General features: G+C 40.1%; 1 protein-coding gene across 3 annotated transcripts in view; it reads left to right on the top strand.

Moving 5' to 3' along the window:
* Window positions 1–26653, top strand: part of GK (glycerol kinase) — a 68797-nt gene that overhangs the window by 27029 nt on the left and 15115 nt on the right. For 2 of the 3 annotated variants that reach the window (XM_054566584.1, XM_054566582.1), the window contains exons 5-13: window positions 2256–2339; window positions 5971–6047; window positions 8215–8352; window positions 10183–10292; window positions 10804–10870; window positions 13652–13687; window positions 14069–14136; window positions 19666–19708; window positions 20299–20379. In XM_054566584.1, coding sequence (XP_054422559.1) covers window positions 2256–2339; window positions 5971–6047; window positions 8215–8352; window positions 10183–10292; window positions 10804–10870; window positions 13652–13687; window positions 14069–14136; window positions 19666–19708; window positions 20299–20379 — 704 coding nt within the window. The remainder of the gene's footprint in view (window positions 1–2255; window positions 2340–5970; window positions 6048–8214; window positions 8353–10182; window positions 10293–10803; window positions 10871–13651; window positions 13688–14068; window positions 14137–19665; window positions 19709–20298; window positions 20380–26653) is intronic. The other variant, XM_054566583.1, reaches the window with a different exon arrangement.

Here is a 26653-nt window from a genome sequence, read left to right as displayed (position 1 = left end):
GATAAGGAAATACTGCCATATTTTGCAATGGTTGATTTCTTTAACTCTGGCCAGTTTAAATTTAAAATAACTGAATTTAAATAATATGGAATATAAGCTATACCTGAAAATTTAAATTTAAAAAATGCAAAATAAAACAGCTGACTTAGATTTGAGGTCTCCGATCTTTAGTATTTCTTCATATTCTGTTTAATAAGACTACGGAGTCATCCTGGCTTATACCTATGTCACAGAGCTTGAAATCTGGGTTCAGACTCTGGGTTCAGATCCTGGCTTTTCCACCTAGTACCCTTCTGTGCCTGTTCCCTCAAGAGTTAAACTAGAGAAATTAAAACTGCGGACCTCCCAGGTCTGAGGTGAAGGTCGGTGGATACATGCAGGATATGTAAAACAGCACCGCGGAGCACAGGGCTCCAGTAAGCATTAGCCGTGGCCACTGTTCCGAATTGGCTGATAGTCTTTGTATTCCAGGAATGCCGGAGGAAATGATTGATTTCTCCATGACATGTTCTTACAGGAAATGCAGAGCCTACCCCGGGACTCCCACGGTTGTCTCAGTCACTATTGGCATTTTGGCTTTTATGCACCTAACAGCTGAAATAGGTTTCAGCCTTCACTTCTTTTGGCATATACGTGTAGACATTTTCATTCATCCCCTCCCCCCACTCCAGTTTTCCTTTGTCCCCACCTGATGTCTGAAAATGTCATCGGGAACAGTTATCAATATAATCTCTTCGTCGTGGTAAACCACCTCTTAGCCAGCTTAATTAATAGCTTAACTTTTGGCAAGTGGTAACACGTGGCAATGAAATTTGGTTTACTGTTGTGTCTCTTGTGGGGAAAACAACTTGGTAACACTTTGTGTAGCTGTCAGCAGTCCTCGCTTAGGGTGTGTTCCATAACCTGGGGCCTCCCATTCACCTCACTTCCTGTCAGGTCAGTAGCTCTTCATAACAAACCGTGGCAGAGGAGATATATTATTGGCCTTTGTTTCTAGTCAACTAAAAATAATTTAGATTATCTCTAGTGTATTTTTTTCCTCAGATACTTTTCCCTTCTGTTGTTATGACTAACCAAAAGTAACACAAATTTCTAAATATTCTAAAAATAATTTTTCCCTCTGCGCTGTTACTACATCACTAAACTAACCCTGGTTCATGGGCACTGAGGCAACTGCATTTCTCTTCCCTCTTAAAGCTTTGTTTTTCAGCACAAACCAAATGTACCAGACATAGTGGAAGTGACTTTATTTATTTATCCTCACCAGAGGACATTTCTTTCATTGCTTTTAGAGAGAGAGGAAGGTGGGGAGATAGAGGGAGAGAAACATTAATAGGTGCCTCTCATACACACCCCAAAGGGGGCCTGAATCCACAACCTAGGCATGTGCCCTGGCCGGGAAGTGAACCTGCGAACTTTCAGTCTATGGGACCACACCCCAACCAACTGAGCCACACTGGCCAGGGCAGAAGTGAGTTTATTTAATACAAATGAAAGTTTTCAGTCATCCAAGTTTTTTTTTTTTTAAATTACCTATTCATTTGATGGCCTGAACCATTTAATACCAATTTACTTGATCTAAATGAGGGAGATGCCTTCTAGAAGCACACTGTATAATATTTTGGACTCCCCAGCATCTACTTTTCTTATTTAAAAAAATAAATCATCTTGGAACTTGGCTATTCCCGGTTTCCTCTGGACCTGATGTTTCTTTTAGTGGCGATGGCCTTCACCTCCTGCTTCTCTAGCAGGGATGTATGTGCTTTCTTGGGGCTGTGCCTTCCCAAAGCGGCCCTTTCATGCCTTCCTGCAGATGGCCTCGACAGAGATCGTGACGCTTCCTTAGCATTACTTTCTAATGCCCCCTGTGAATGTGCTCAGTCACTGTATCATGCAGCCTTTCAATCCAGTGGTTGAGTGAGTGGCCAACAACCATCTGCGCCCCTTTTCTAACTAGGTTGCAGATATGTGGCCAGGTAGGGAAGAGCTGTCCTGAACAAAACACTGATCTATACCTGGTCTCTGTTCAAATGACAATAATATTGAAGCAGAGACTCCGACTGGATTGCTTTTGTTCCCCTTCTCCTCCATGTCTCTTCTTTTTCTACACTCAAATGTGTAGGAAAAAAATGTTCATTCTGATGAACTTGCCCAAGTGAGTGAGCTACTATTTCCTAAGTGGTCAAGAAGGGAACACAGACCTTGAATCTGGCCATCTCTAGCATGAATTGCCATTATTTCTCCTAATGCTCCAGCTGCTCCAGTTTCTCCTGGCCCTTCAGATCCAGTTGCCGTTGTTCCCTCTGGCTCTTCAGTTCCAGCTGCTGGCCCTTCCTCAGGTATTGGTGCACTGGCTCTTGCTCCCTTCCCGGCCTTCACCTTGGACATGCTGGGGAAAATTGACCACTGCCGCTGGATCTGGATCTGGCACTTCTTCTGATTGTTCTCAAAAATGACCTCCACAAGGGGCTTAGTCTTCCAGCTTGGGGTCTTCTCTTTGGCTTTTGGTCTCTTCCTCTGCAAATCTAATTCTGCCATCTTATCTTCTTTAATGAGTTCTCTAATTTTTTGTGTGTTATTAATTGAATTAATGTTGAGCATTTTGTGAATCGCTTGGTAGTGTACCAGCCACTGACATTTTTTTTCCCTTTGGCAGTCTTACTAATTCATTGTATGTATTCTAATTGTCTGAAATTTGTGGAACATCAAAAAAAGTAAATGTCATGCCAGCCCTCTGTGATCATGGACTAATGGAAGGAGAGAAACTTCAGAAAGCATCTAGTTCAACTGGCTTCTTTTATATTCAGGAAACCCAGGCCACATGGGTAAAATGACTTGCTGGAGTCACATAGCTTGTTGGTGGCAAAGCCAGAAGACCTAGAACTTTGCTGTCCTGATCTCACTTCACACCAAGTGTTTTGACTCTTTCTGGTGAGGGGTTAATTCTTCAGATACCACTTTGGAGACTTGCAAGCTTTCAAATGAGGAGTCAAGTGCCCAGTTACTTAAGTGGCCCTTGTCAAGGAGCAACAGAGTCACAGAGCCACTGAGACTCAGGGAACTGTTTACCCAGTTGTCAGTTTGTCTTTAGTTTTGTTTTTTAAATAAAAGAGTGGAACAAATCCAGTATCCCAAAGAACATGCCCTAGAAAAGGTGTTCTTAAGTTCTACTATAATACTGAAGAACCTGAGATGCTTCTGACAAAAGTAGAAAGACTCAGGCCTTCCTTGCCTAGACCTACAGCCAGAGTCCTGCAAGGTAAGGCCTGAGATGTGTGAGTTCAAAGTTTTTCCGGGTGGTTCTGGTGTGCTTTCTGAGTAAGAACAACTACTGTGGAGTCTAGCAGTGTTTCTTAAAGGGGTGCATGTAAAAGGTGTATTTCTGGGCCCCATCCCCAGACCTATTATCCTAGAATTTCTGGGGATTGTCGGGGGTGAGGGGATCATCTTTTAAGCTCCCTAGTGATTGTTCTGTCTATTAAAATATAGAAGGCTGATCTAGAAAGCTTTCCATCATTAAACAAGAGGCCTAGAGCAATGGCTTTCATGTCTCTTGTTCATTTCCCTTGGTAAGAAATATATTTCGTATCATGCTTCAGCAAACCCACAGAACTAAAACAAAAGTTTCACCAGTCAATACTATCTTGCCAAGTTCAGCCAACTCTGATATTTTTCCATTCTAATCCATCCTATTTTAGTTTTTCAAAGTAGGCCATCAAAACTCACTAAATTTCTTTGAAACCCCTAACCCAGTGTAGTTTGAAAATCCAAAGGTCAAGATGTGCTTGTTAATTCTACGCATCACAGATGTAAATTTTTTTTCTCAAATTCCTCTACTTTTTCCAAGTATTCCTGTTAGGCCATTAACCCCTGCTTGCCCCCTGAGGAAATCCCGCTTTTGTCACAGTCATACAATACTTCCACTGTGTACAAAGTGGACTGCCCTTGTTCTGAGGACATGGGACATCTTGCCAACTCCTTGATGTTGCTGCTAATGGCCTGTGTCAATCACAGTGCAAGTAATAGACAATTCAGTCCCTCTAAAAGAAACTTTTTAAGGATTTTATTCATTTTTTAGAGAGAGAGGAAGGGAGAGACAAAGAGGGAGAGAAATCATCAATGTGTGGTTGCCTCTCGCACACCCCCTACTGGGGACCAGGCCCGCAACCCAGGGAATTGAACTGGCAACCCCTCGGTTCGCAAGCCAGCACTCAGTTCACTGAGCCACACCAGTCATGGCAGGAACTTTTTAAAAAAGGAACTCTTTTGCTCATGGAATCATCAATCCAAGAGCACCTTAGTTCAGGTGCTGATTTATTCCAGTCTCAAAACAGTCACCCGGATCCCTCCAAGTCTGTCTTTTCTGGGATGGCTCAGAATGTAGCCTATTCAGTCCTCTCTTCAGCGGGGCAGCAGGCACGAACCACACACCGCCAGCTAGAGCTGAGAAGACGGACTCCTGCAGATGAGTGCAAATCTCCCTCAGGCTGATTAGATGCCTTGCGCCCTTCTGAAGCTACCGCTGGGGGTTTGGACAGGACAGTGGAGCTGGGGGTGTGGTGGAATCTCAGGCAAACCACGTGGCTGAGAATGAGAGGAGGAGGTTGGATGGCCTAGAGAATATGAGCTACTGCTCCCAGGAGCAAGATGTAATGGGTGCTGGACAGCAAATGCAGATGTCATCTGTAGGCCGTGCACGTACATGGTCTTCCTCTTTGCTTCCCGTTTCCTTGGTTGTGACGAGCCTTTTCTTGCTGCTTTGCACACCTGTGGGAACCAACAGAGTATCCTGAAGTCCACAATTTAAATCGCATGTGTAGTAACCACTGTCAAAGTCAGGCACAGACAGCCCTCAAGGGAAATGACAGTTGAAGTCATTAGAAGAATTGATTAAAATTCACTATCGGAATTTTACTGGGTTTTAAATGAAGAGAAAGACATAGTATAGTTAAGGGCGCCCCTAACTAGACAATAACTGGTGGTATTCACAGGTGTGGTGGGCCAGCCTGTATAATCTTCCCTGTTGTCCTTCAAATAGGCTACGGGCCCGAATCTTTTCAGGGCCATCTGAGCACAGCCGGTATCTAAAAAGACCTAGTGACCACTAACACATTAAAAGTTGGAAAAGTTAAGTTACAATACTTATATCTGGCAAATAAAGCTCAGCTGATCCTATTGGTTACCTTTCACAGTTGTTTTGTGTGCCACTTAATGTTTTCTCTTTCTCAAGCCTTTTTGTCACGAAGCAGAACAGAAATACTATCTACTAGCGGATCAGGAAATGGACAATAGTTATTCAGTTAAAAATAATGTTGATCTGTTGAAATGGAGTTGTGTGGGGGTTTTTTTGGGGTTTTTTTTTTTTTGGTTACAATTCAGCATGGAGAAAGAATGGTAAAATAATTCTTTTAATGATTCCAGGTTCTTGTCTACTTTGAAAGAATTTAATGTAAATAAGCATTTCATATGGGAGAGCCTAAATCTTATTTTTTTTCCTTCAATAATAGTATCAGGTTCTCTACTCGTAACAAATTACTCCTATGTTTTCAAACATACATGCTTTATACACGGGAAGGTGATTCTGGGCTGTGCATTCTGCCCCGGCGACTAGACTGCCCTAGCATTTAGATTTTCTCTGCACTCACATATGCTTAGAAGTTCCATACCCAAGACATTTTTGGGGGGTTTTCCTATAAAATGGAAACAAAGTCAGCACCCTAAGGTTTGTATTGTTCTCCTACCTTGGTCTGTGATTTTGCATAAAAGCTTTAAATTCTCCCTCGTAAATTTATTCTCTTCTAACAATATGCCCATTCATTTCTAATTTTCTAATTTCTGTCTTTTGAAAGCTATAGCATTTTAATTGCTTATGGAAACTAATCAGTCTCCTATCCTTGACAGTGATTTCGTTAAGATCTGATTTTATTTTAATGAAGATTTTCATACATATTATTATATTTTGGTCTATAGTGTGGCTTGATCTAAGAACCCAGTCTACCGTTGAGAACCTTAGTAAAAGAATTCCAGGAAATAATAACTTTGTCAAGGTAAGAGAGCTCTTCTAAAGTATACTATTAGAATGCTCATTTAAAAATGTAGAGATTTCACCAAAAAGACTGTTCGGGCCTTACATCTTATCACACAATAGTTATTTGATATAATGTATAGAATATTTCTCCACAGATAATTGAGGATAATTGAGGATAGCTCAGGTTTTTTCTGTCTTCCTTGCCCTGTGGTTGGTTGGAGGAATAATATTCCAAGGGCGGTAGGCTGCAGGGGTTACAAAGCATCCCTGTGGTTATGATATATTCCCCAGGGGGTTCTTCCTGTAATTGAACCCTGACTTTCAGATCCATCCCTCTTGATTTCTACTATCCATCAAAGAAAGTTCTGGGTGCTTTTGAGTGTTTAGGCATCTGGATTCAGGGAGAGAAAGTAGAAGACATTTTATTGAATCTATTAAACACTTCCACTCTCTTCATATGAAAACAGCTAATAAAAACTTGCCTAGTATTCAGTCCTTATATAGATCACTCTTCAGGTAAATGAAGGGGGAGAGAATTTTTGAAAGCGGCAGGGTATTTTTCTTAGCAAGGTCAAGACCAGATTCTCCTAGTATCCAAAAAACAGTTCTGGTTTTTGGTTTATCCCCTTTATATATTTCAGTGGGACTCAAGACAATTGGTTCTTGGTTTTGAAACTGGTGTTCAAATCCTCTTAACTACAGCAGTTTAACGAACCATTCCCTTCCCTGACCCGCCCACATAACTTGAGGCTAGTCCTGAATGTACCCTTACCATTTTGTATTCTGTTCTCTTTCTCCCCCTGTCCAATCTTAACCCCTACCTCCAGCTACACTTTGCTTCAGGGGATGCATGTTTTTCTCTCCCTTTTTCGGTGCCCTTTTAGGCAACTTCTTCACTTTTTACCTAAGTCATGAAAATGAGACAATGAGTACTACCTCACGATTAGTGTTGTGGGGGAATATTCTCATACATTATTTCTTTTCATTATGTTTTATCATTGATGTATTTTTTTCCCTAGGAAAGCTAGGAAACCATGAGTTAAGACTCTTAACTTACAGGTTGCATTAAAGTATTAAATCCTTTGGTTTGAGTATTCTTTTTTTTTAAGATATTATTTTTATTTATTTTTAGAGAGAGGGGAAGGGAGGGAGAAAGAGGAGGAGAGAAACTTCAGTTGGCTGCCTCTTGCTTGTCTCCAGCCAAGGACTGGGCCCACAACCCAGGCATGTGCCCTGACTGGAATCGAACCACCAAGCTTTCAGTTCACAGGCTGGTGCTCTATCCATTGAGCCACAGCAGCCAGGGCATGGTTTGAGTTTTCTTACCAAACATATCCATAGGAGATAAGAAAGAAAAAAAGGATCATTTTCTGTAGTTAGGAGGTAAATGAGGACACTAGGGACGGGGAGGGGAAAGATAGTTGCATTATTTTGATGTATGTATTTTCTTAACCACTTCTGTCAGCCCTTATAAAAATGTTGGTATTTAATATGCAAACAAAAATAAGAGTTGGACCTGATCCGTCTCAAGGAAGATTAATAAGCCCATATGTGTTTTATTATTACACTTTACCCTTTATTCAATCCACCCTCCCTTTGTTTAATCTATTTGCTCATTTAGGCCAGTACTTTCTTAAATAGAGCAGCTGTTTTGCTTTAATCTGATGTGTCTTTGAGCTCTACTTTATTCTTCACTAATTTTATATTATACTATTTGAATATGAATGTGTAAATACATATTTATAATATATATTTTTATACACATGCATATGATGTCAGATCTTACATGTTTTAAAACAAATTGTTCTGGTTTTGGTCATTAGTTTATTATTTGCTAAACTCTGATTGCAATAGTTTAAATATTACTTTCATGGAATATAAAATAAAAAAACAGAGCTTTGGACTAGGTTAATTCTAACTCATCACAAAAATCTAGATTAGAGGCACTACGCCATATAATTCTCTCTTTACCTTGCTACGTGGATGCTCTTTGAACTGCAAACATATCGCTGATCTTTGTTCACAAGCCTGCTTTCCTGCGCCACGAGACAAGTGAAGTATTTTTATCCATCACACCATGGCATGGCCTTTAGGGCCACTGAATATTTTGTGATTTGTGGGGTTTTTTGGTTTGGTGTTTTGTTTCATTTTACACTGTCATGAATTTAATTGGCAATTGTTTTTAGTCCAAGACAGGCCTTCCACTTAGCACTTACTTCAGTGCTGTGAAAGTTCGTTGGCTTCTTGACAACGTGAAAGAAGTTCAGAAGGCTGTTGAAGAAGATAGAGCTCTTTTTGGGACCATTGATTCCTGGCTTATTTGGGTATGTTTTAATAGGATGCGTGTGTGGAGAAATTTTTTCCAAAGTTTTTTAGACTGCCTTGTCTGCTCTCTGGTTTCTACTAAGAATTCAAACATTTTAGTTGGCAGCCTTATTCAGAAAAGCCACTCAAGGAATAGCAGAACACTTCAGCCTCCATTTGAGAGGGGCATTTTGCCTGCTTCCTCTTTATTTTTTCTTACCTTGTTTCAGTAAAAATAAGAGGATGATTACCAAAACCATATCTGTTGTCCTTAGAATAAGTAATTTAGGTAATTAGTACTTGGTCATTTAGGCAGCCTTTCTCTCTTGCCTATCATGAAGTTTTCCACTAGCCATTGTTGAGAATAAATAACTATTTCACATGATAAAACACCTAGGCTGCTTTTTGTAACTGTCTCTTATTTAAGCCATAATACGAAAAACCATAGTGGACATTTCTGATACATAATTTTTTTTTGCCTAAGCTGAACATGGGTAAGTAGAAGCTAACATTTCAAACATTTCCCGGATAAATCTTTAAAGTACATGTTCTCTCTCTCTCTCTCTCGCTCGTTCTCTCTCTCTCTCTCTCATTTTTATTACAGCTATTTTCAAATAGACCCAAAAGCAGAGGGAATACCGTAACAAACTTCTACAACGCGCGAGCCAGCAATCAACTCTGGCCAATCTTGTTTCAACTATACTCACATACTCTTTCTCCCCACAGATCATTGTAAAGCCAATCCCGGACATATAATCTCATTTGTAAATACTTCAGCATTTTTAACATTCAGGGAGCTTCAAGGGAATACTATCCCTATCCTTACTAGCCAGATGTACATGGCAGGTCTTGAAAAGCACCCTTCAGAGCCTGCCTCCCCGCGACACACACACACCGCCACACACACCCATGTTAGCAGGCTGTGCTTCGTGCCCATGGCCAGCAGTTTTCATGCCTGTCAGTCACAGTTGAAATACTCCTGACAGTTTGACAATTGCCTGGAAGCAGAGCAGGCCCAAGGTGGGAACAGTCAGCTGCAGGGGAGGCTTCTCCACTTTTGTTCCTTTCTTACCTCATTGCTGCAACAGAAAAGAAAGCAGCCGTTTAAAAAATAAATAAAATAAAACAAATGACAACAATATTTAAAAATAATTTTTAACAATTTTTAAAAAGCAAGCAGTGGTGTTTTTAGTTCTGGTCCGAGGGTATTAACATCAGAGAATTTAAAACTCCGCGGGCACAGCCCACTGCGAGTTGTGATTCCAAGACAAACCAAAAACAACAGCCGCAACACAGGGTTTGGTTAAGATCCTGAAGAGGCAGACATTTCAGTGTATTTCCCTTTGCCTGATTTAGTAAGTGGCTACATTTTCCAAAGGTAAGAGGATGAAAACAAAACTGGTTTGTGGTTTAACTATCAGTTAATTTGAACCGTGGTGTCTAATGCAGTTGCCACTTTTGCCTTGAAATGTGGCCAGTCTGAATTGAGCTGTGTTGTGAGTGTAAAGTACACATTGCATTTCAAAGAGTTATTACCAAAAAAGGTGTAAATTGTCTCAGTGTTGAAAGGATATGTGGATATATTGGGTTGAAATAACATGTGTCATATTATTAAAATCAATTTCACCTGCTTCTTCATACTTTTTAAGTGTAGCTTCTAGAACACGTTCATTTATAACTGTAGCTCACATTATATTTCTATTGGACACTGCTGAAAACCAGAAAATTAAGTAAGTAAAACATGCCACTCTCCTGCTTTATATGCTCTGCTGCTGATTACAGCCCTTGAGAAAATGTGAATGAAATTGCAAGTAAGTGCAAATTTAACATGTCCTTTTTCTCCTGTCTAGAGTTTGACAGGAGGAACCAATGGCGGTGTCCACTGTACAGACGTAACAAATGCAAGCAGGACGATGCTCTTCAACATTCATTCTTTGCAATGGGATAAAGAGCTCTGCGAGTGAGTTTGCCCCTCAGAATAGTTTTCCAAATTATGCTTCCTATTTGTCACCTCAGTCCCTTTTTTTTCAGACATCAATGAAGCACCAAGCTTTAAATGCTGGTATTCAACCACAATATACAAGTCTATATGGTGTATTGTTTTAAGAGAGGACTATTGTTGCCTGCAGAATAAACGAGGCCGATTAAGGAAGTGCCTTGATTATTCTAGATTATTGCCTTGATTATCGCCTTAATTTAAAGGAAGATCAGGTTCCTTTAGCAAAGTACTTTGGTTTCTGGGGTGCTTTTGATTTTTTAATTGATTGGTCTTATAAAGTTAGAATGTTAAATATCTAGTCAGACAACTATGTTCTGCTGGCTTATTTATTTGTTACTATTTAATTTTATACTCAAATACATCCATTTACTATTATTTACACTTTTTACCTTTAAATGCATATAAATGCTTCCAGATATTTACATACTGATAACAGTGTTAAATACCCAGTCTTGTCTTACTGTTTTTTCAGATTTTTTGGAATTCCAATGAAAATTCTTCCAAATGTCCGGAGTTCTTCTGAGATTTATGGCTTAATGGTAAATATAAATTTTTCATTTAAAAAGACTATTATTCAGTATTTAAAAGTCAATCATGTTACATTTGATAGTTTGAGAGTTGTGACTTGTCTGTGACTGTTGGTAGAATGTAAAATAACAATTTAGTATTTAAATAGTTTTATAACTTAAAAATGGTAGAGTTCTTACCAATTCACTTTACACTTTATAAACTTGAATTGGCTTTTCTTTGAGTATTATTCTTTTGAATTACTACTGGATAATCTAATTGCCAAGGGTAGCATGGGAATGTTTTGAGCTATTTTATTATTTTAATCCAAATAACTATTGGGTAGTTGTGGTGTCTGCTTTTAATTTATAGGAAGGTCTCTTCACATTTTAGTGGTGGTCTTTGTTCTGTTGAATCTCTCTTTTGAATTTATTTTATATTTAAATATAGTTGGTATACAATCTCTTTTACTGGCCACACCATGTTTTAGATTACATCCTTTGTTAGCCTGAGCAAAACCTTAGCAAAGAAACTGAAAGCAAACAGTCTGCTTCTGATATGTGGTTGCTAATTAAACTGGCTTCCATAATGGACATTTTCACTGTTGCTTTCATGGAAACTCAGAGAAAAAGTAATTTCAGCAAAAAATGCGCTTAGCATCATTGGGTATCTCTGATTACACATCAGGGATGAAAAGCTCTAGGAAGATCTGAACTTATGTTTGAGCACCTAAATCTGGAACTTATGATAAAACTTAAGATTGCAAAAGATATATAGGCATTTCATGGCAAATACTAGAAACTCTGTGGAGTTAATAATAATCGAGTTAAACAGTAAGTGCTCTGGATAAATTTTGAGCAAGAATTCTTGGATGTTTCATTCATAATAAAGCCTTTTAAGGCAGCTGGAGCTTTTTAAGGGATAGTTACTGCTTATCTACAGTTAAAGTGCTTTGATGATTTTATAGCTGTCTGCAAACTGACATGAGTGAGAGAAGTAAAACAATTCTTGAGAAACCGTTTCAGAGGATGGTTGAAAAAGCATTTAACTGGCCTAGTTTTCTCTTGCATTTCAAACATTATGCTTCTGTCCCCCTTTTTCCCCCTCGCTGACTATAGAAAATCTCTCATAGCCTGGTGAGTAGGTTGCCCACCAATTATTCTACCCATTCACTCGGAAAAGATACAGTGCATTTCCATTTAGTTTGAAACAAGCAGAAGTCCATTTACCAAACAGATTGATCTAGAATCATGACTCTTCAAATTATTATGAGCTCTAGTCAAGCTGTAGGGTTGTTTTGTTTTTTTTTTAGGTTTCATCTTATCTGTTTGTTTTTAAGTTTTCCATAAGACTGAGAGTGATATTTCAAAATAAAAGTCTGTGGTAGTTTCCTGGCATGAGAAATTCTGTTGTCCCCATTTCAAAGTACATTTGTGATGTGCTTTGAGCTTTAGCATAACAGGGAAATTAGATGGAGTTTTTCAATGTCCTAAACATCTACTTTGACCAACCTTTCAGACCAGTTAGTTGGAAATGCACTGTCACTTTTTCTGCATGCTTCACCAGAGGATGTTCCCAAGACTCTTCCAGAGACCCCTCCCTGTGGCAGAAAAGGAACGTTTTCCATGTCTGACCTCACATAGTAGATCCTGCTGGTAGTTGGAAAATAACATCAATAGTTTAAGCAAAGACTTCTTTTACTACTTAAATATACAAAGCTAGACAGCCTCTAGGTTTCCTCTTGTGAAATTTATCTTTCACTTAATATCCTGGTTTAGGTTTGCTAAAAATATATACAGGAACTAAAAATAGCAGGTCTTGAATGAACAAGAAAGCATGAAAGAAATAAAATAATATCCACTATCTGAGGGTGTTTTCTATTCTGCAAAGGGTTTCCATGTATATGCTATTATTTCCTTATCATCAGAGCTATGTGAGGGGGCTTCTGTTCTTACCTTTACTCTGATAGCTGGCCCCAAACTCCCAGGGACCAGGAGACCAGCCCACAAATGGCAGGCTGAGGGGTGGGTCCAGAGCTTTTATATGGTGCACTTCCTAGTACACCACACCTACCTCAGGGATCACATTCTTTTCCCTTAGAACAAATTGCTTTATGTTAGTGTGTTATTTCTTAAAAAAAAAAAAAAAGTTTGTTGAAGTACATAGTCAGCCACTGATATCTTGTTTTTCTTCCTAGAATGCTGGCCATACTTGATCAAAATAAAAACCACTACTCATAACATGTCAGCTTTTGCTTATCTAAAATTGAAGAAGTTAGTTATGAACAAATAGTACCCAATACCTGAACACTGTTGTGTTTCTTAAGAGCAGTTTGGGTAGGAAGAATAGTTGGTAAAATGCAGCCTTAGTTCCATGCTGATCTGATAGTTACTTATATATTCATTTTAAAGAATGCGTTAGTCTTTTCTTAGTAATGGGCAATAATATCAAAGAGCTAATGACTTGAGCATTCATGTAGCCCAGGCCTCATTTTGTAGATAGATAAATCGAGGCACAGAGAAGTTTCGCAGCCTGCTCAGTGGCTAAATACTAACTAACCAGGAGTAGAGCCCACATCTCCTGACTCCCAGTCCAATGTTTTCATGTCCATTCCCAGTGCCATGTCTCCTCTTGTCACTTTAGGAAAACTTCTAATATCTGTCTTTGAACCGCTCATGTAGTAGACACACTTGCTTTGTCTTGTCTGCCCCACATGCTCTGGCATGTCGCTATTCATGTCCGTTCTTACTACAGTTATGTTAGTAGAACCAACAATTTCTGATTGTTCATAATCCTTTTTAAATTTTCATTAGAAAGCTGGGTCCTTGGAAGGTGTGCCAATATCTGGGGTAAGTTTCACCATCTAACATCTCCCTGCTACCTCTCGTCCCTCACCCTTCCCGTGTTAAGGCTTTCTCCCTTTGTCGTAATCAATCTGCCCCTTCCTGACCTGGAGAAGAAGTAAGAGGAGGAAAATTGGCTAATTCTTGTTCTTGTGTGGGTTGAGAATCTTTTGCATAAATGAATTAGAACACTCCCCATACCTGTTATCTCATGGGGGTGTTAACAAATAGGAAAATGGCTAGGTTGGAAGCCATGCAAAAAACAAGCCAACCATAAATCAGTTCATTCCTTGATAAGTAAAAAAAGGAAAATAAATCCTATAGCTCTTCTAAGAAGGAAATTAATAATATTGTCTTAGTGTCCTTTATTGTCATTTACACTTGCAGTGTTTGGGGGACCAGTCTGCTGCCCTGGTGGGACAAATGTGCTTCCGAGATGGACAAGCCAAAAATACGTGAGTTTAAGAAACAGACATAAAAACCAATGGTGTTTTCTTTGTTTTTCCCTTTGGTGCTTTGAATGAGGGAAAAGCTTTATCTCCGTCAAATAAAATGCACTATGCTGTGTATAGACACATTGATGAGGCTCATGAAGACCTTAATTTATAAAATTCAATATCTTTTCTGTCCAGAAACTAAATTTTGGTTTACGGTATTCATGCCTTTTTGGGGGGAGGTAAACAGAGGAGAGGAAGGGCCATGTTTAAAATGACAGTTTTCAACATATCATTCCTGCCCTGGGCTTTCTCACTGTAACTAGAAAGTCATATTTTTGTGGAATTTTTGATGCTATTCTCCTGGCACTGCATTCTTCCATTATCTGGAGTTTCTCCTTAGACAAGAAGCAGAAGGAATGATAGAAGTGGAGATTTGGTGCATTTTTCTCCTATCTCATCTCCTCACTACTCATGCACGTAGAATCTAACAAACCCCATATCTAAGAGTAATAACATTGCGCTCCCACTTTAGGATGAGAAAGCAGATGCTGAGAGAGATTAAGCTAGTAAGTGACAGAAGCCATCTATCTCCCCAGATCTATCTGATTTGAGTTAGCCAGGCTCCTAGCCTCTATACTGGACTGTCCCCTGTGTGGTGAAGATTTCCATAGGCCCGGCAAGAGACTTTCTACAGTTAACTGTTCTTTTCTGGAGAATTTCCTAAATCTCCCGTCAGTGTTTAACTTAAGTGATTAAGTTTTGTGGCTAATGAAATGTCTAACATTTATTTTTTTTTTAAGATTTTATTTATTTACTTTTTTAGAGAGAGGGGAAGGGAGGGAGAAAGGGAGAGAAACATCAGTGTGTCGTTGCCTCTTGCACATGCCCCCAACTGGGAACCTGGCCTGCAACCCAGGCATGTGCCCTGACTGGGAATCGAACTGGAGACCTTTCAGTTTGAAGGCTGGCACTCAGTCCACTGAGCCACACCAGCCAGGGCAGAATGTCTAACGTTTGAGATTAAATGTTCTTGTAGACTAGCAGGGTCAGCAGTCCTCATGGTGGGAGAGGGGAGGTAACAAGAATCCTTTGCAGGTCATGGTATCCTGAGGTTATCGGACACAAGAGAACTTGAGTCAGCATGGGTCTGGAAACATATTCTTTGAATTCTGGGTTTCAGGCAGCTGAATCTCAGGAGTCAAGAGAAATGTTAGAAAATTGGGCTCTTTCCTTCACCCGCCCACCCCTCACCCAAAACACCTTCGTTCCTCTTTGGTGAGCACACTGATACTAGTAAAGCAGATGCTATCAATATTTGTCAAGTATTTCACACAGCACCCAATAAAATTGCCTGGTTTTTCTTTCTGCTCCCCACCCCCCAAAACATTATCAGTCAAGCCCTGATGAAGAATTTAAGTCGGGGAGGGCTTGCCGAGTACCTATGCAGCCATTGCAGGTTGGATGCGGGAAGTAGCACATTAGAAGATCTTCAGGTTCATATTTCTCTTCCTGAAGGGGAAGAACACAAATATAGTTATTCATATTATAAATGAGAACTTCAACGCCATAAGAAACATTGAACTATGGCTGTTGGTTTCCAAAAGGAGGGGGAAAAAATCACAAAAGATCATGTTAGTAACAAGATGTTTTGAGGAATGAGCAATATCGGAGAATGCACTGAACAAAGATGCAGATGGGGAAATGGAAGACTGTTTAAAGACTATAGAGAACATTCAGGTAGGAAAGTGTAGGCCAGGATCATGTTATAAAGCCATAAAATTTGGACCTGAGGAGTTTTTTTCTCTTTTCTTTCGTTTTCTTTTCCTTCCCTCTTTTTCTTTTCCTTTCCTCTTTCCCTCCCTCCCTCCCTCCCTCCCTCCCTCCCTCCCTTCCTTCCTTCCTTCCTTCCTTTCAGAACAAATCCATTTTATTTCTCTTCAGTAAGTTTCAGTCCTTTGAGGGGCAGCACGTGACATGGATTCTGTGAGCAGTGGCCTTAGCAGGAAGGTCGCTTCAGAATTTAGTACAAACCAGCCCCAGTTTCCGTGAACACGAGTTCCTTTCCCCAGATGATGCTGGTTTTGTTCCCGCTGCCCCCAGGAGTCTGTGCCGTTCTTTGCCTTGTGCACAGAAGCACATCTCGTGCCTGGATGCAGTTCAGTTTCTTCTTGATCACAAACACCATTTTTAAGAAGAGCCGTGAGCTCTCTCTGGTTCCAGAGACCCTGCTTATGTGGCCAGCAAAAATGGCCTCGGACCACAGCCTTGCAGACGCATTGGTCGTTACAGAGTCCTGTTCCTGGCAGGCCCCCCAGGCTCTCAGGTAGTAGGAAGAGCCTGAGGGCTTTTTTCTTGTTGGGCAGTGGGACACTTCTGAAGGTTTGCGAGCCAGTGTTCAGAGATGACTGGAGCTGTTTGTTTAATAATACGGCGTTCCCAGGTCAAAGTGAGGAGAAGCTAGAGGCAAAGAGACCATAGAGGAGGCCACTGCAGTGTGCTCACAACAAAGCGAAGACTAAGAAGGGTAGGGACGACAAGGCTGCAGATGGACGTACATGGCCCTGCAGAGAGACAAGCTACAGGAAGTAGGTATGGAGTCACGTGCGCTGAGTAGTTAGGAACTGGTCAAAGTAGAAGAATTTCTGTTTGGGGCATATTTGTGATACTGGTAGGCTCTATATTGCATGTATTTGGAAATGTGGAATGAGTTTCGTATAAAAGTAGAGATTGTGAATGCCCCCTGTTGACAGGTGATTTTTTTGAAGCGATAGGAATAGATGGAACTGGCAAGCAAAAGTATACAGGTGGAGGAGATATTTAGGAGAAGCAAGAGACACAGAGAGAGATAATTCAGAAAAACAGAATGTAGCTATTTATTCATGTGGAAATCCAGGGTAGAGATATTTAAGGGGGAGGCTTGGTCAGCAGAGCAAAAGGCTACAAAACGGTCGTGGAGGCTGAGAATGAGAACAGACCATGGGTACGTAGAAATTAGGTCATCCGCGGGACCTCCAAGGATGAAACTTCAGTAGAATGCTCAAGATGGAAGCCAGCTTGCAAATGGTCAAATGGGTGTTGTGGGGTAGGTAAAAAATAAATAAATAAAGACAGAACGTGATTTGCAAAAATGCAACCATCCAGGAACAGTAAGGTCATTTAAAGGATCATACCAAGTTTGGAGAATTTTGTGTGTGTGTTTTTAGTCACGGCAAGACTAGAGAATGCGTCTTTGGAGTCTGAGCAGAGAACAGATGGAAGCTGTCAAATAAACAGGAGATAAGTGATAAGCAGAACAAAGTCCTAAAAGGTTGGAGGGATTGGGACTGAGAATGTAGTTAATCTCACTGATCCTCAGTGTGGAGCCACTGACAACCAGCTCAGAGGTCAGTGGAAAACCCAGCTCTGTTTCTGGGTGGAGAAACAGATTATGGGGGATTCTAATTTTTCTTGCAGTTTATCTGTATTCTCCAATTTTTTTAGAATGAATATGAATTGTTTTTTAAAGATGTTGCTTGTTTATCTTTAGAAAGAGGACAAAGGAGGGGAAAAGAGGCGGGGGGAAATGTCAGTGTATGAGAGACACATCGATCGGTTGCCTCTTGCACGCCCCTAACTGGGAACCTGGCCCATAACCCAGGCATGTGTCCTGACCAGGAATCGAACCGGCAACCCCTTGGATCGCAAGCCGGCACTCAATCCACTGAGCCACACCAGCCAGGGCTGCATATGAATTATTTGAACATCAATTTTGCTTTTAAGAAAAAAACCCTAAGATAGATGCCTCCTCTTCCCAGAGGTCCTGAGAGTAATAAATGAGGCCTTATATCTCCTTTACAGCTTTGGCCAGGACCATCTTTGGCACACTTCCCCATGAGGGGTAGCAACAACCTTTATCTCCACAGAGGTCAGAAGAGTCAGGCATCATTTTGGGGTGTTTGAACACAGAACAATCTTAAGGGAAGGATACATAGACCAGAGAAACACCAAAAGTGCTGTATCTGTTGGAAGACTGGGAAGAAGGAGTAATAAATTGTGGGGGGAAAACAGTTGCCTGTGTACTGCTTTGAAAGCTATGGCTTCAGTGTAGCAATGGAGTCTCTTCATACATTGCTAGTGTTCGTTAATTACTTACTAAGTATGCCAACTTAACAGTTCACTTTTACTGAGTCCCTTGAGCCTTCACATCAATTTTGCGCTTTAAGACTTGTACACCACCATTTATGGGAACAGTGTTTATATGGGTGCTAAATTGATACAGATTTCTCCTTTTAAAAAGAAGAAACAAATCATTAACTTCCATTTTCATGAATATTTATTAAAATTTATAACTTCAAATATATAATCTTTTCTGTGTTGTGGAAGTAAAAAGGTACAAGTGATTTAGATGTTTTCATTTGTAAATGTATTGTTAGCTGTACCTACTGTTACTTGACCGGTGTCTTTAAAAACGTAGATATTAATTAATCCCGTGTTCCTTGAACGTGTCAGCTGTGCATCAAGCAGGCCGAGAATATATTTGGTTGAGAAGAGATAGAATGCCTTGGGCTAATTTTCATTGAGAACAATGGCATGCTGATGGGAGAAACTTGCCCTTGGCTTCTGTTTGCTCCGCGAGACAGAGGCAGCAGATGGGGTCTGTTGACATAGTCCTGGCTGGAAGTAGCTTCTGCTGGGGTCCCTCTACCGGCCCTGGGACTGAATACAGCCCCTTCGCCCGCCTGCCAGAATGTCACAGAGCCCGTTGGGAGGCAATCCCGAGCGCAGGCAGGACAGCTTGTGGAAAGCCAAAGTGACAGTCACAGCCAACTCAGCTGAAAACTGTTTCCCTGTGACCCTTACTGGTATCAGTTTGGGCTGCTTATCTGCCTGGCACAAGTCAAAACTACTCACATCCACATGCCAGACTTGTCGCAGAGTCCAAAGCTTATGCTGATAAAGCTGCCACAAAATAAATTCAGGGCTTCCATGACAGCCAAGGTACAGTTTCCCAGCACTATTCAAATGCCCAGTCCTGGCCCTGGCTGGGTAGCTCAGTTGGTTAGAACATCGTCCCAATCAATAAACCAAGGTTGCAGGTTCGATCCCAGGTCAGGACACTTAAAGGAATCAACCAATAAAATGCATAAATAAGTGGAACTACAAATCGATGTTTCTCCCCCTTCCCCGTCTCTGTAAAGTCAATTAATCAATCAATCAGTCAAAAGAATACCCAATTCTACTGAGATGGGAAAGCTAGACCTCAAATAGCCTTCCTGTCTATGCCACTTCAGTCCCTGCAGCCCAGCTGGGCTGCACTTTTCCACACTCTGGACATGGCCTTTCCTCATCAGAAGATAGTGGTGTTTCTGTGTGTGACCTTGTTCTTCTAGAGTGATCTTTAAAACGTGACTCCAATGTGATGTTTGTTAGGCTTTTGGAACTTTTCTAAAACTTGAATATAATGACTCTTACTGTATTAAGTTAAATGTCAGTGTAAAGAATTTGTATTATTAATGTTCACCACTTTCAATAAAATTGTCATACTGTTTATTCTTTCTCCAATTATAGGTATGGAACAGGCTGCTTCTTACTATGTAATACAGGCCGTAAGGTGGGTTTTTTCAAAACAAATGATGGGTGAAAGTCTTCTTTAACTTCATATAAATAATGCACTCAATGATGAATGTCACTAAATTTGAATGGTTCCAGTAAGAACCATTCTAGGTTCTTAGAATTTTATATATGTTTTTATTTATTTATTTTTAGGGGGAAAGGGAGGGAGGGAGAGAGGAAACAAACCATCAATGCGTGGTTGCCTCTCACTCACCCCCATCCAGGGACCTGGCCCTGCACGTTTGTGGGATGAAGCCCAACCCACTGAACCACACCGGTCAGGGCATGGATTATATATATAAATGTTTTTAATTGTGTTGGTGGAATATGTACGCTAGGACCTTATACCTAGTTAGATTTTGGGGGGAGGGGCCTTGTAAGATTCTTAAAGCAAATCTAATTTAGAACAAGGGATAAACTTTTTGTGCTATTTAACTATATTGTTTTTAATACTGTTAATTTTTCTGCAACTTATTTTTTAAATTGTTATACTTATTGAATTATTTTACCCAGGTTATTTTAGCTTAAAAAAACAAAAGCCGTCTTTTTATTTTCCTGACTACTGAAGGTTTTTTCTCTTTCTTATAGTGCGTGTTTTCTGAACATGGCCTTCTGACCACAGTGGCTTACAAACTCGGTAGAGACAAACCCGTATATTATGCATTGGAAGTAAGTACTTTGCAATGTTGACAAACATTCAAAATTAAAAACATCAGAGTGTTTCCGGTAACTTTTAATATATAGGACCGAAAAACCTCAGCCTTCTTGATATCTGGTTGAGTGGAAGGAACCCGGGACCGAGTTGGGGATCAGGACTCCCAAGAGACCTTGAGTACATCGGCTCCTCAGTTCTTTTACCAGTTAACTGTGGGACGTTAACCACTTTGCTATGACTTCGCTGCTTCGCAGTGTAAGATTTTTCCATTTCTAAAATGTAATGAGGCATTGATTTGCTCTAATACTGCTTTCAGCTTAAACATTCTGTTTTTATAACCACAGTGTGCCAGTGTTCCGAAGAGAAACACTGGGCACAGAACGGCAGAGCAGCTCTCTTCATGGGTCTCTCCATGAAAGCAGTTTGTGTCACATTTTGATGTGGGAAACGAAGTGAGAAGATTTACGCCATTTTGCACTGAAAGCATTTGTTTCAAAACATGTTTGTCAATTCTAGTAGGAATGTGTCAGCCTGAGTCTATAGGGCACGGTAAGTGTGTATTAAAAACAGAAGAAACATTTACTTCAAAAGTCAAAGAGGCAGTGTAGTACTCTTTGTAAAATCAGGTACATTCCTTAAAAGCATTTCTTTACAATCAATTTTCAATGGCTCCTTTGTCATATACAATGACCTGAAATATAGTATATGACCTGAAAACTTACTGAGTCTTGTTTCCTAGAGTATCTAATAATAGTTGGCTTAAAAGTGTTAGACTTGCGCCGTGGCTGGTGTGGCACGGTGGACTGAGCGCTGGCCTGCAGGAGGTTTGCCGGTTGGATTCCGGGTTGGGCACCGGGGTGGGCACGTGCCTGGGTTGCGGGCTGGGTCCCTGGTAGGGGGTGTGCGAGAGGTAACCAATGGCTGTTTCTCTCGCACATCAATGTTTCTCTCTCTCTTCCCCCTCCCTTCCCCTCTCTCGAAAAGTAAATAAATACAAAAATTTTTATGAAAAAGTTTTAAAAACTGTTTTTTGTTGAAACATTTTATTAGTTGTTAAGCCTAGAGCATGAGGAATTTTAGGTTTTTTTCTGTTTTTTCTGGCCCTCCCCCTCTATAAGCACTGTAACCTTGGCCCCAATCCCTTTTTTTAATAGATAATAGCATTTGCTCAAACACTTGGACTATGAGTTAAAGGTATCCTAATACTTCTTAGAACTTAAACTCCTCCCAGCCTTCTCTCCCTCGGTTTCCCCCCATAGAAAGTACTCAGTACAGCACTAGGATGAGAGCACTAGGCGCACTGAATATGTAACATTGAACAGCAAGCTGCTCTCTTCTTTCCTCATCAAGGAGACAACCGGTCCTGCAGAGTTATAGATGCCTTAGACCTGAAAAGGGTCTGAGGAATACGGGTTACCTGCCCTTAACTTCCCTCCCAATATGAAAAGCCTTCTCTTCTATCCTCTGTCCATATCCTTCCAACTCCTGTTTGAAGATAACACCATAAACTGCTTCTTACCAACCATCAGACCTAGGTTGGCTGTCGAGAGCATTCAAATACAGGCCGCTTTCAGTTTTTCCGGGTCCTCCTACTCCAGGATAAATTTCCTCTTGCCTGGATGTCACGTGAATTCTACATGCTTTTTAGTTCTGGGCTGCCTTTATTAGATGTATTCCAATTTGCCAGGGACTTCCAGAACAGAGTAGAATATTCCACGTGCAACCTGACCAGTACTCGCTAGAGCGATTTGGGCATCTCTGGCCATAAACACTGCTTTGGCTGATTTAGCCTGAGAGTCATGAATTGAGTCTGATAACTTCTGTCATATCCGTGGGTCCAGGAGCACGTTGAAGTATCTAGCACTTTTCCAAATGAATAATTCCAAGGCCAGTCTGCTTCATTCTGTATTTGCACAGATCTTCTGTTACTCTCAATTCAGGTCTTTGTTTCTTCCTGTTAAATTTCATGATAGTGACTTCAGCGTATACCGACACAGACTGAATTCTTTTTCACTCTCTTCTGTTACTCTTTCAGTTTTGTCTCATCTGGAGACTGAACAAGCATGTGCTTTCTGATTTTGTTTCAGTTCATGTAATTTTGTTCAGATTCATAAAATTGTAAAGCTTAGAGGGTCAGTAGATTAGATAACAATGGGCTTTGCTACACCCTGCTCTCCCCTTGTTTTTACACACAAGGAATCTGAGCGTAGACAAGTGAAACTGAAGTCACTTGGCCAAAGTAACTTTTGACAGTTAGTGAGTAGCTGAGCCAGGAGGCAAATATCCAGGCTATTGGGCTTCACAGTCTAGATGTCGAGGCCACGTCATTGTACTTTCTCCTTCCTCCTTGTAAATCTGAATATTCAGGACCCCAGTCTCCCAAGTCCAGTGTCCTTTTCAGTGCGTTTCACAGAGGTCACTTCCTTAGTCTATTCACCTTGCAACTCAGCCACCACACACACACACACACACACACACACACACACACACACGGCAGTGTAAGACTTGTCCTCATATTTTCTAATTTTTAAAATTAATGAACAAACACTTTAAAAAATTAAACCAAAGTTTAAAAAAAGAGGGCCGGGCTAAAGCCAGATTGGTAAAACTTTTTCTCAGCGAGTTCATGCTAATTGCACTTGGTCACGCTGCTTCCTTTTTTCTCTAAGGGCTTACAAAGGATATATTTAATATTCATTTCTTTGATTGGACGGATTATTGTTAGGCTTGGCAATCTGAGGCCTGAAAATTTTACTTTCTACCCTTCTAGAAAACTGAAACTGTAGCTGTCCATCTTAGTCTTTAATCTTTTTATTCTCTGTCAGCTGATTTGGAAGCAACAAAATGCATTTCTAATTTTGTTGTTGTTGTTTAGGGGTTTTCTTTTGTAATGCCTTTAAACTTTTAAGGTATTATTTAATTACATATTTTCCTAAGAGTGTATAAAGCTGTTTAGTATTTTTAACCTTCCAGCCAAGATGGGGGCCTTGAATGCTTTACCACCCCCCGCACCGCACCTCCACCAGCAACCATGTTAATTGCATTTAGTTTTCATTTCCCTTTTTTCTTAAACATGCAATAATTAGTTCTATTTTCCTTTCTGGTCTATAGTAAATCTACTTTACAAGAGTCCGAGATGATGGGTAAAAAATCTTAGATTAACAATGGTTTGTTTTCCTACATCCCCTCTGGCCACTTTTGATGCTGATGAGACCTCTGCCACTCTGATCTAACTGGTTCCTTTGTAGATAATCTTGTTTATTGTCTAAGATTTAAGATTATCTCCTTATCATTGGCTTCTCTAGTGTTGGATTTATTTTTACTTATTCTGTTAAGTGCTTGGATACAAGTCTGTCTTCAATTTTGTAAAGTTCTCAGCAATTATCTCTTCAAATCTTGCTTCTCTACCATTACAGTCATTCTCTTTTGAAATTGCTATTGTATGGAAATTGGAACCTTTCACCCCACCCTCCCTGTCCCTTACCTGCCCTTTTGTAATTTTTAAGTCTCTTTGTTTCTTTGATCTTATATTCTTGTTGAGTTTCTCAGTATCCACATTATGTTTCCAAATTCTCTCTTTAAAACAAATTAAACAGAACCAAACCTTTTTTATTGTGAAAGATAAGACACATACAGAAAAATGTGTGAAATATCATGTACAGCTTAACCAATTATTCTAAAGAGAATAATCCAGAAACCTCACCCAGGTCAGGAAACAACACTGTCAGCATCCAGGAACCCCTCGATCACAGCCTCCTCCCTCCCCTGCAGGCAAGCACTGCCCTAACTTTTCTTATAATCACTTCCTTACCTTTTTAAAAATTGTTTTCCGGTATACAACCCAGTGACTTGACATTATATAACTTACTGAGCGACTCCTGCCCATCTGACAGCATGCATAGTTATTAGATTATTTCCTTACTTTTCTTTATAGTGCCAACTCAAATGTGCAACCCTGAGCTAAGCATGAGAGATTAGTTTTGCATGTTTTTAATATACTATATATTTAAAAAGTAAGAGAAAGAGAAGAAAGCAAAAGAGACTGGGTCATATGGTATGTATTCTTCAATCTGGCTTGTTTTATTCAGCATTGTATTTGTGAGATTCATCCATGTTATCAAATATAGCTATTGTTTCATTTTCTTATCATCATATGAAAATACCACCAGCAGTAAATGGTACACTAATTTATTTATCATCTCTATTCTATAGTTTACCCCATCTATTACAGTTTTAAATTTCACTCAGTAGTTTCATTTCTAGGATTTAAAAAAAAAGACTATTTATTTTTAGAGAGAAGTGAAGGGAGTGAGAAAGAGAGGGAAGGAAACTTCCATCAGTTGCCTCCTGCATGTGCCCCAACCCAGGACCTGGCCCACAACCCAGGCATGTGCCCTGACCAGGAATTGAACCAGCAACATTTTGGTTCGCAAGCTGACGCTCAACCCATAGAAACACACCAGCCAGGGCGATTTCTAGGATTTTTAATTGGTTATTTTCCATATCCACCTGATTTTGTTTTATTTCCTTTTTATTCCTAATTTCATTTTTTTAAAAATGGAAATCATACCTTAATTTATTTCTTTGATTTCTTTTAGCATATGCTTATTTTAAAGTCTTTGTCAGACTGGAGTGAATTCTATTCGAACTGTTAACTTTTTTCGCTGATGTCTTAAAAATAGATTTCTTGTATTTTAATTTTCCCTTCCTGTCTCTTCTTCCATTAAGCTGTAGCCTTAGTCAGCAAGTAGACAGTTGCTTGTTTGCAAGCATCCCTACAATGGTAGGAGAGCGCCACCTAGCTGCCGGCTTCAAGCACTAAAGCTGATTCTGTTCCTTGTCTTACACCAAACATTTTGGATCCCTTCCTTCCAGAACAGCCAGTTTCCAGCCACCACTCCTGCTCCCTGACACATATACAGAAATTAATCAGAACTCATCATGCTTGCCCTGGCCAGGTAGCTTAGCTGGCTAGAGCATTGTCCTGATACAGTAAGGTTGAGAATTCTATCCTCAGTCATGACCTATACAAAAATCAACCAATGAATGCATAAATAAGTGGAACGACAAATCAATGTCTGTCTCTCCCTCCCTTCCTCTCTCTCTAAAAATCAAATAATAAGTAAATTTTTTTTTTATTTTTTGATAAAGAGAACCCATCATTCTGGGTCTTCAAGTCCTGCTTGGTCATGCATTTGTGTTTCTGTCCACATTGACACTATTCTGTCATTGAGTCAGCAGGTATTATTTTGGTTTTCTCTTTTTACATTTTGTCTGTAATCCTCTGTGTTAGAAAAGAGGGGATTTTTTTTAAAGTGCAAACTCACCATCTCTGTTGATGCAAACATCTATTTTTTTTTTCATCACCAAGAGAGTTCCTTTATTCTCTCCCTATCCCCTGGCATGTGATTCATCCAGGCCTGACACAGTAACATCTCCAGGTTCCTGTTTCTGTTCTCAGTGAAAAGGAATTGGGTCATATAATCCTTTACTTGTCCTAAGGTTTTAAACTCATATTTAACTGCTTAAATTTGTCCCATTCTTCCTTGTTGAAATTTTTTGTCTCAGTGATGGAAGAGACTGAAGCAAAAGAAGGCGATTGGATAGTTCTACTTTCCCTCTGGGGCCTATTAATAGTGCACTATCTTCCCAAAGCTGTCTTTCTCCCTTTCCTTGTTCACCTTTTTCTAAATATTATTTCACTAAACAGAACCCTTTTGGGGCTTTTAATATGATTAGGAACTTGAGTTTATTTAAGACTTGAGACTTCTGTGTTCTGTATTCTGTCACTAACATATAAATACCCTGAGGCCAGGGTACATGTCTGTGTTGCTCACCCCTCCGTCCCAGCCAGCTGGCATGTAGTGGGCACTCAGTAACTATTGTTTACATACTAAATCCTGTATCATGCCATTTATGTCTATTTAAATGAGCCTCAAGGGGGTTCCCTCTATCCCACTCCCCTGATTTCTTTAAATGTCCTTTCTCCCATCTCTTTTTTTTTGTGTAATTTATAATTACAGTGCTAAAGTGTTCTTTTTTTAAAATAGAGGGGAAGGGAGGAAGGAGAGAAACATCAACGTGTGGCTGCGTCTCACACGCCCCCTACTGGGGACCTGGCCAGCAGCCCTTCGGTTCGCAGGCCGGCTCTCAGTCCACTGGGCCACACCAGCCAGGGCTAAGATGTTCTTTTTAATTTTTTATGCTTCTCAAGCCAGCTATTCAATTTTAGGTATAAGCCTATGCGTTACTGAACTATTGCTGTGTAGCAATATTACCCCGAATGCA

Source organism: Pteronotus mesoamericanus, unplaced genomic scaffold, assembly GCF_021234165.1.
Source record: "Pteronotus mesoamericanus isolate MK-2021 breed Mesoamerican mustached bat unplaced genomic scaffold, CSHL_Meso_final contig_173, whole genome shotgun sequence".
In the NCBI taxonomy this organism is placed as follows: domain Eukaryota; kingdom Metazoa; phylum Chordata; class Mammalia; order Chiroptera; family Mormoopidae; genus Pteronotus; species Pteronotus mesoamericanus.
This window is presented reverse-complemented; position numbering and strand designations above follow the sequence as displayed.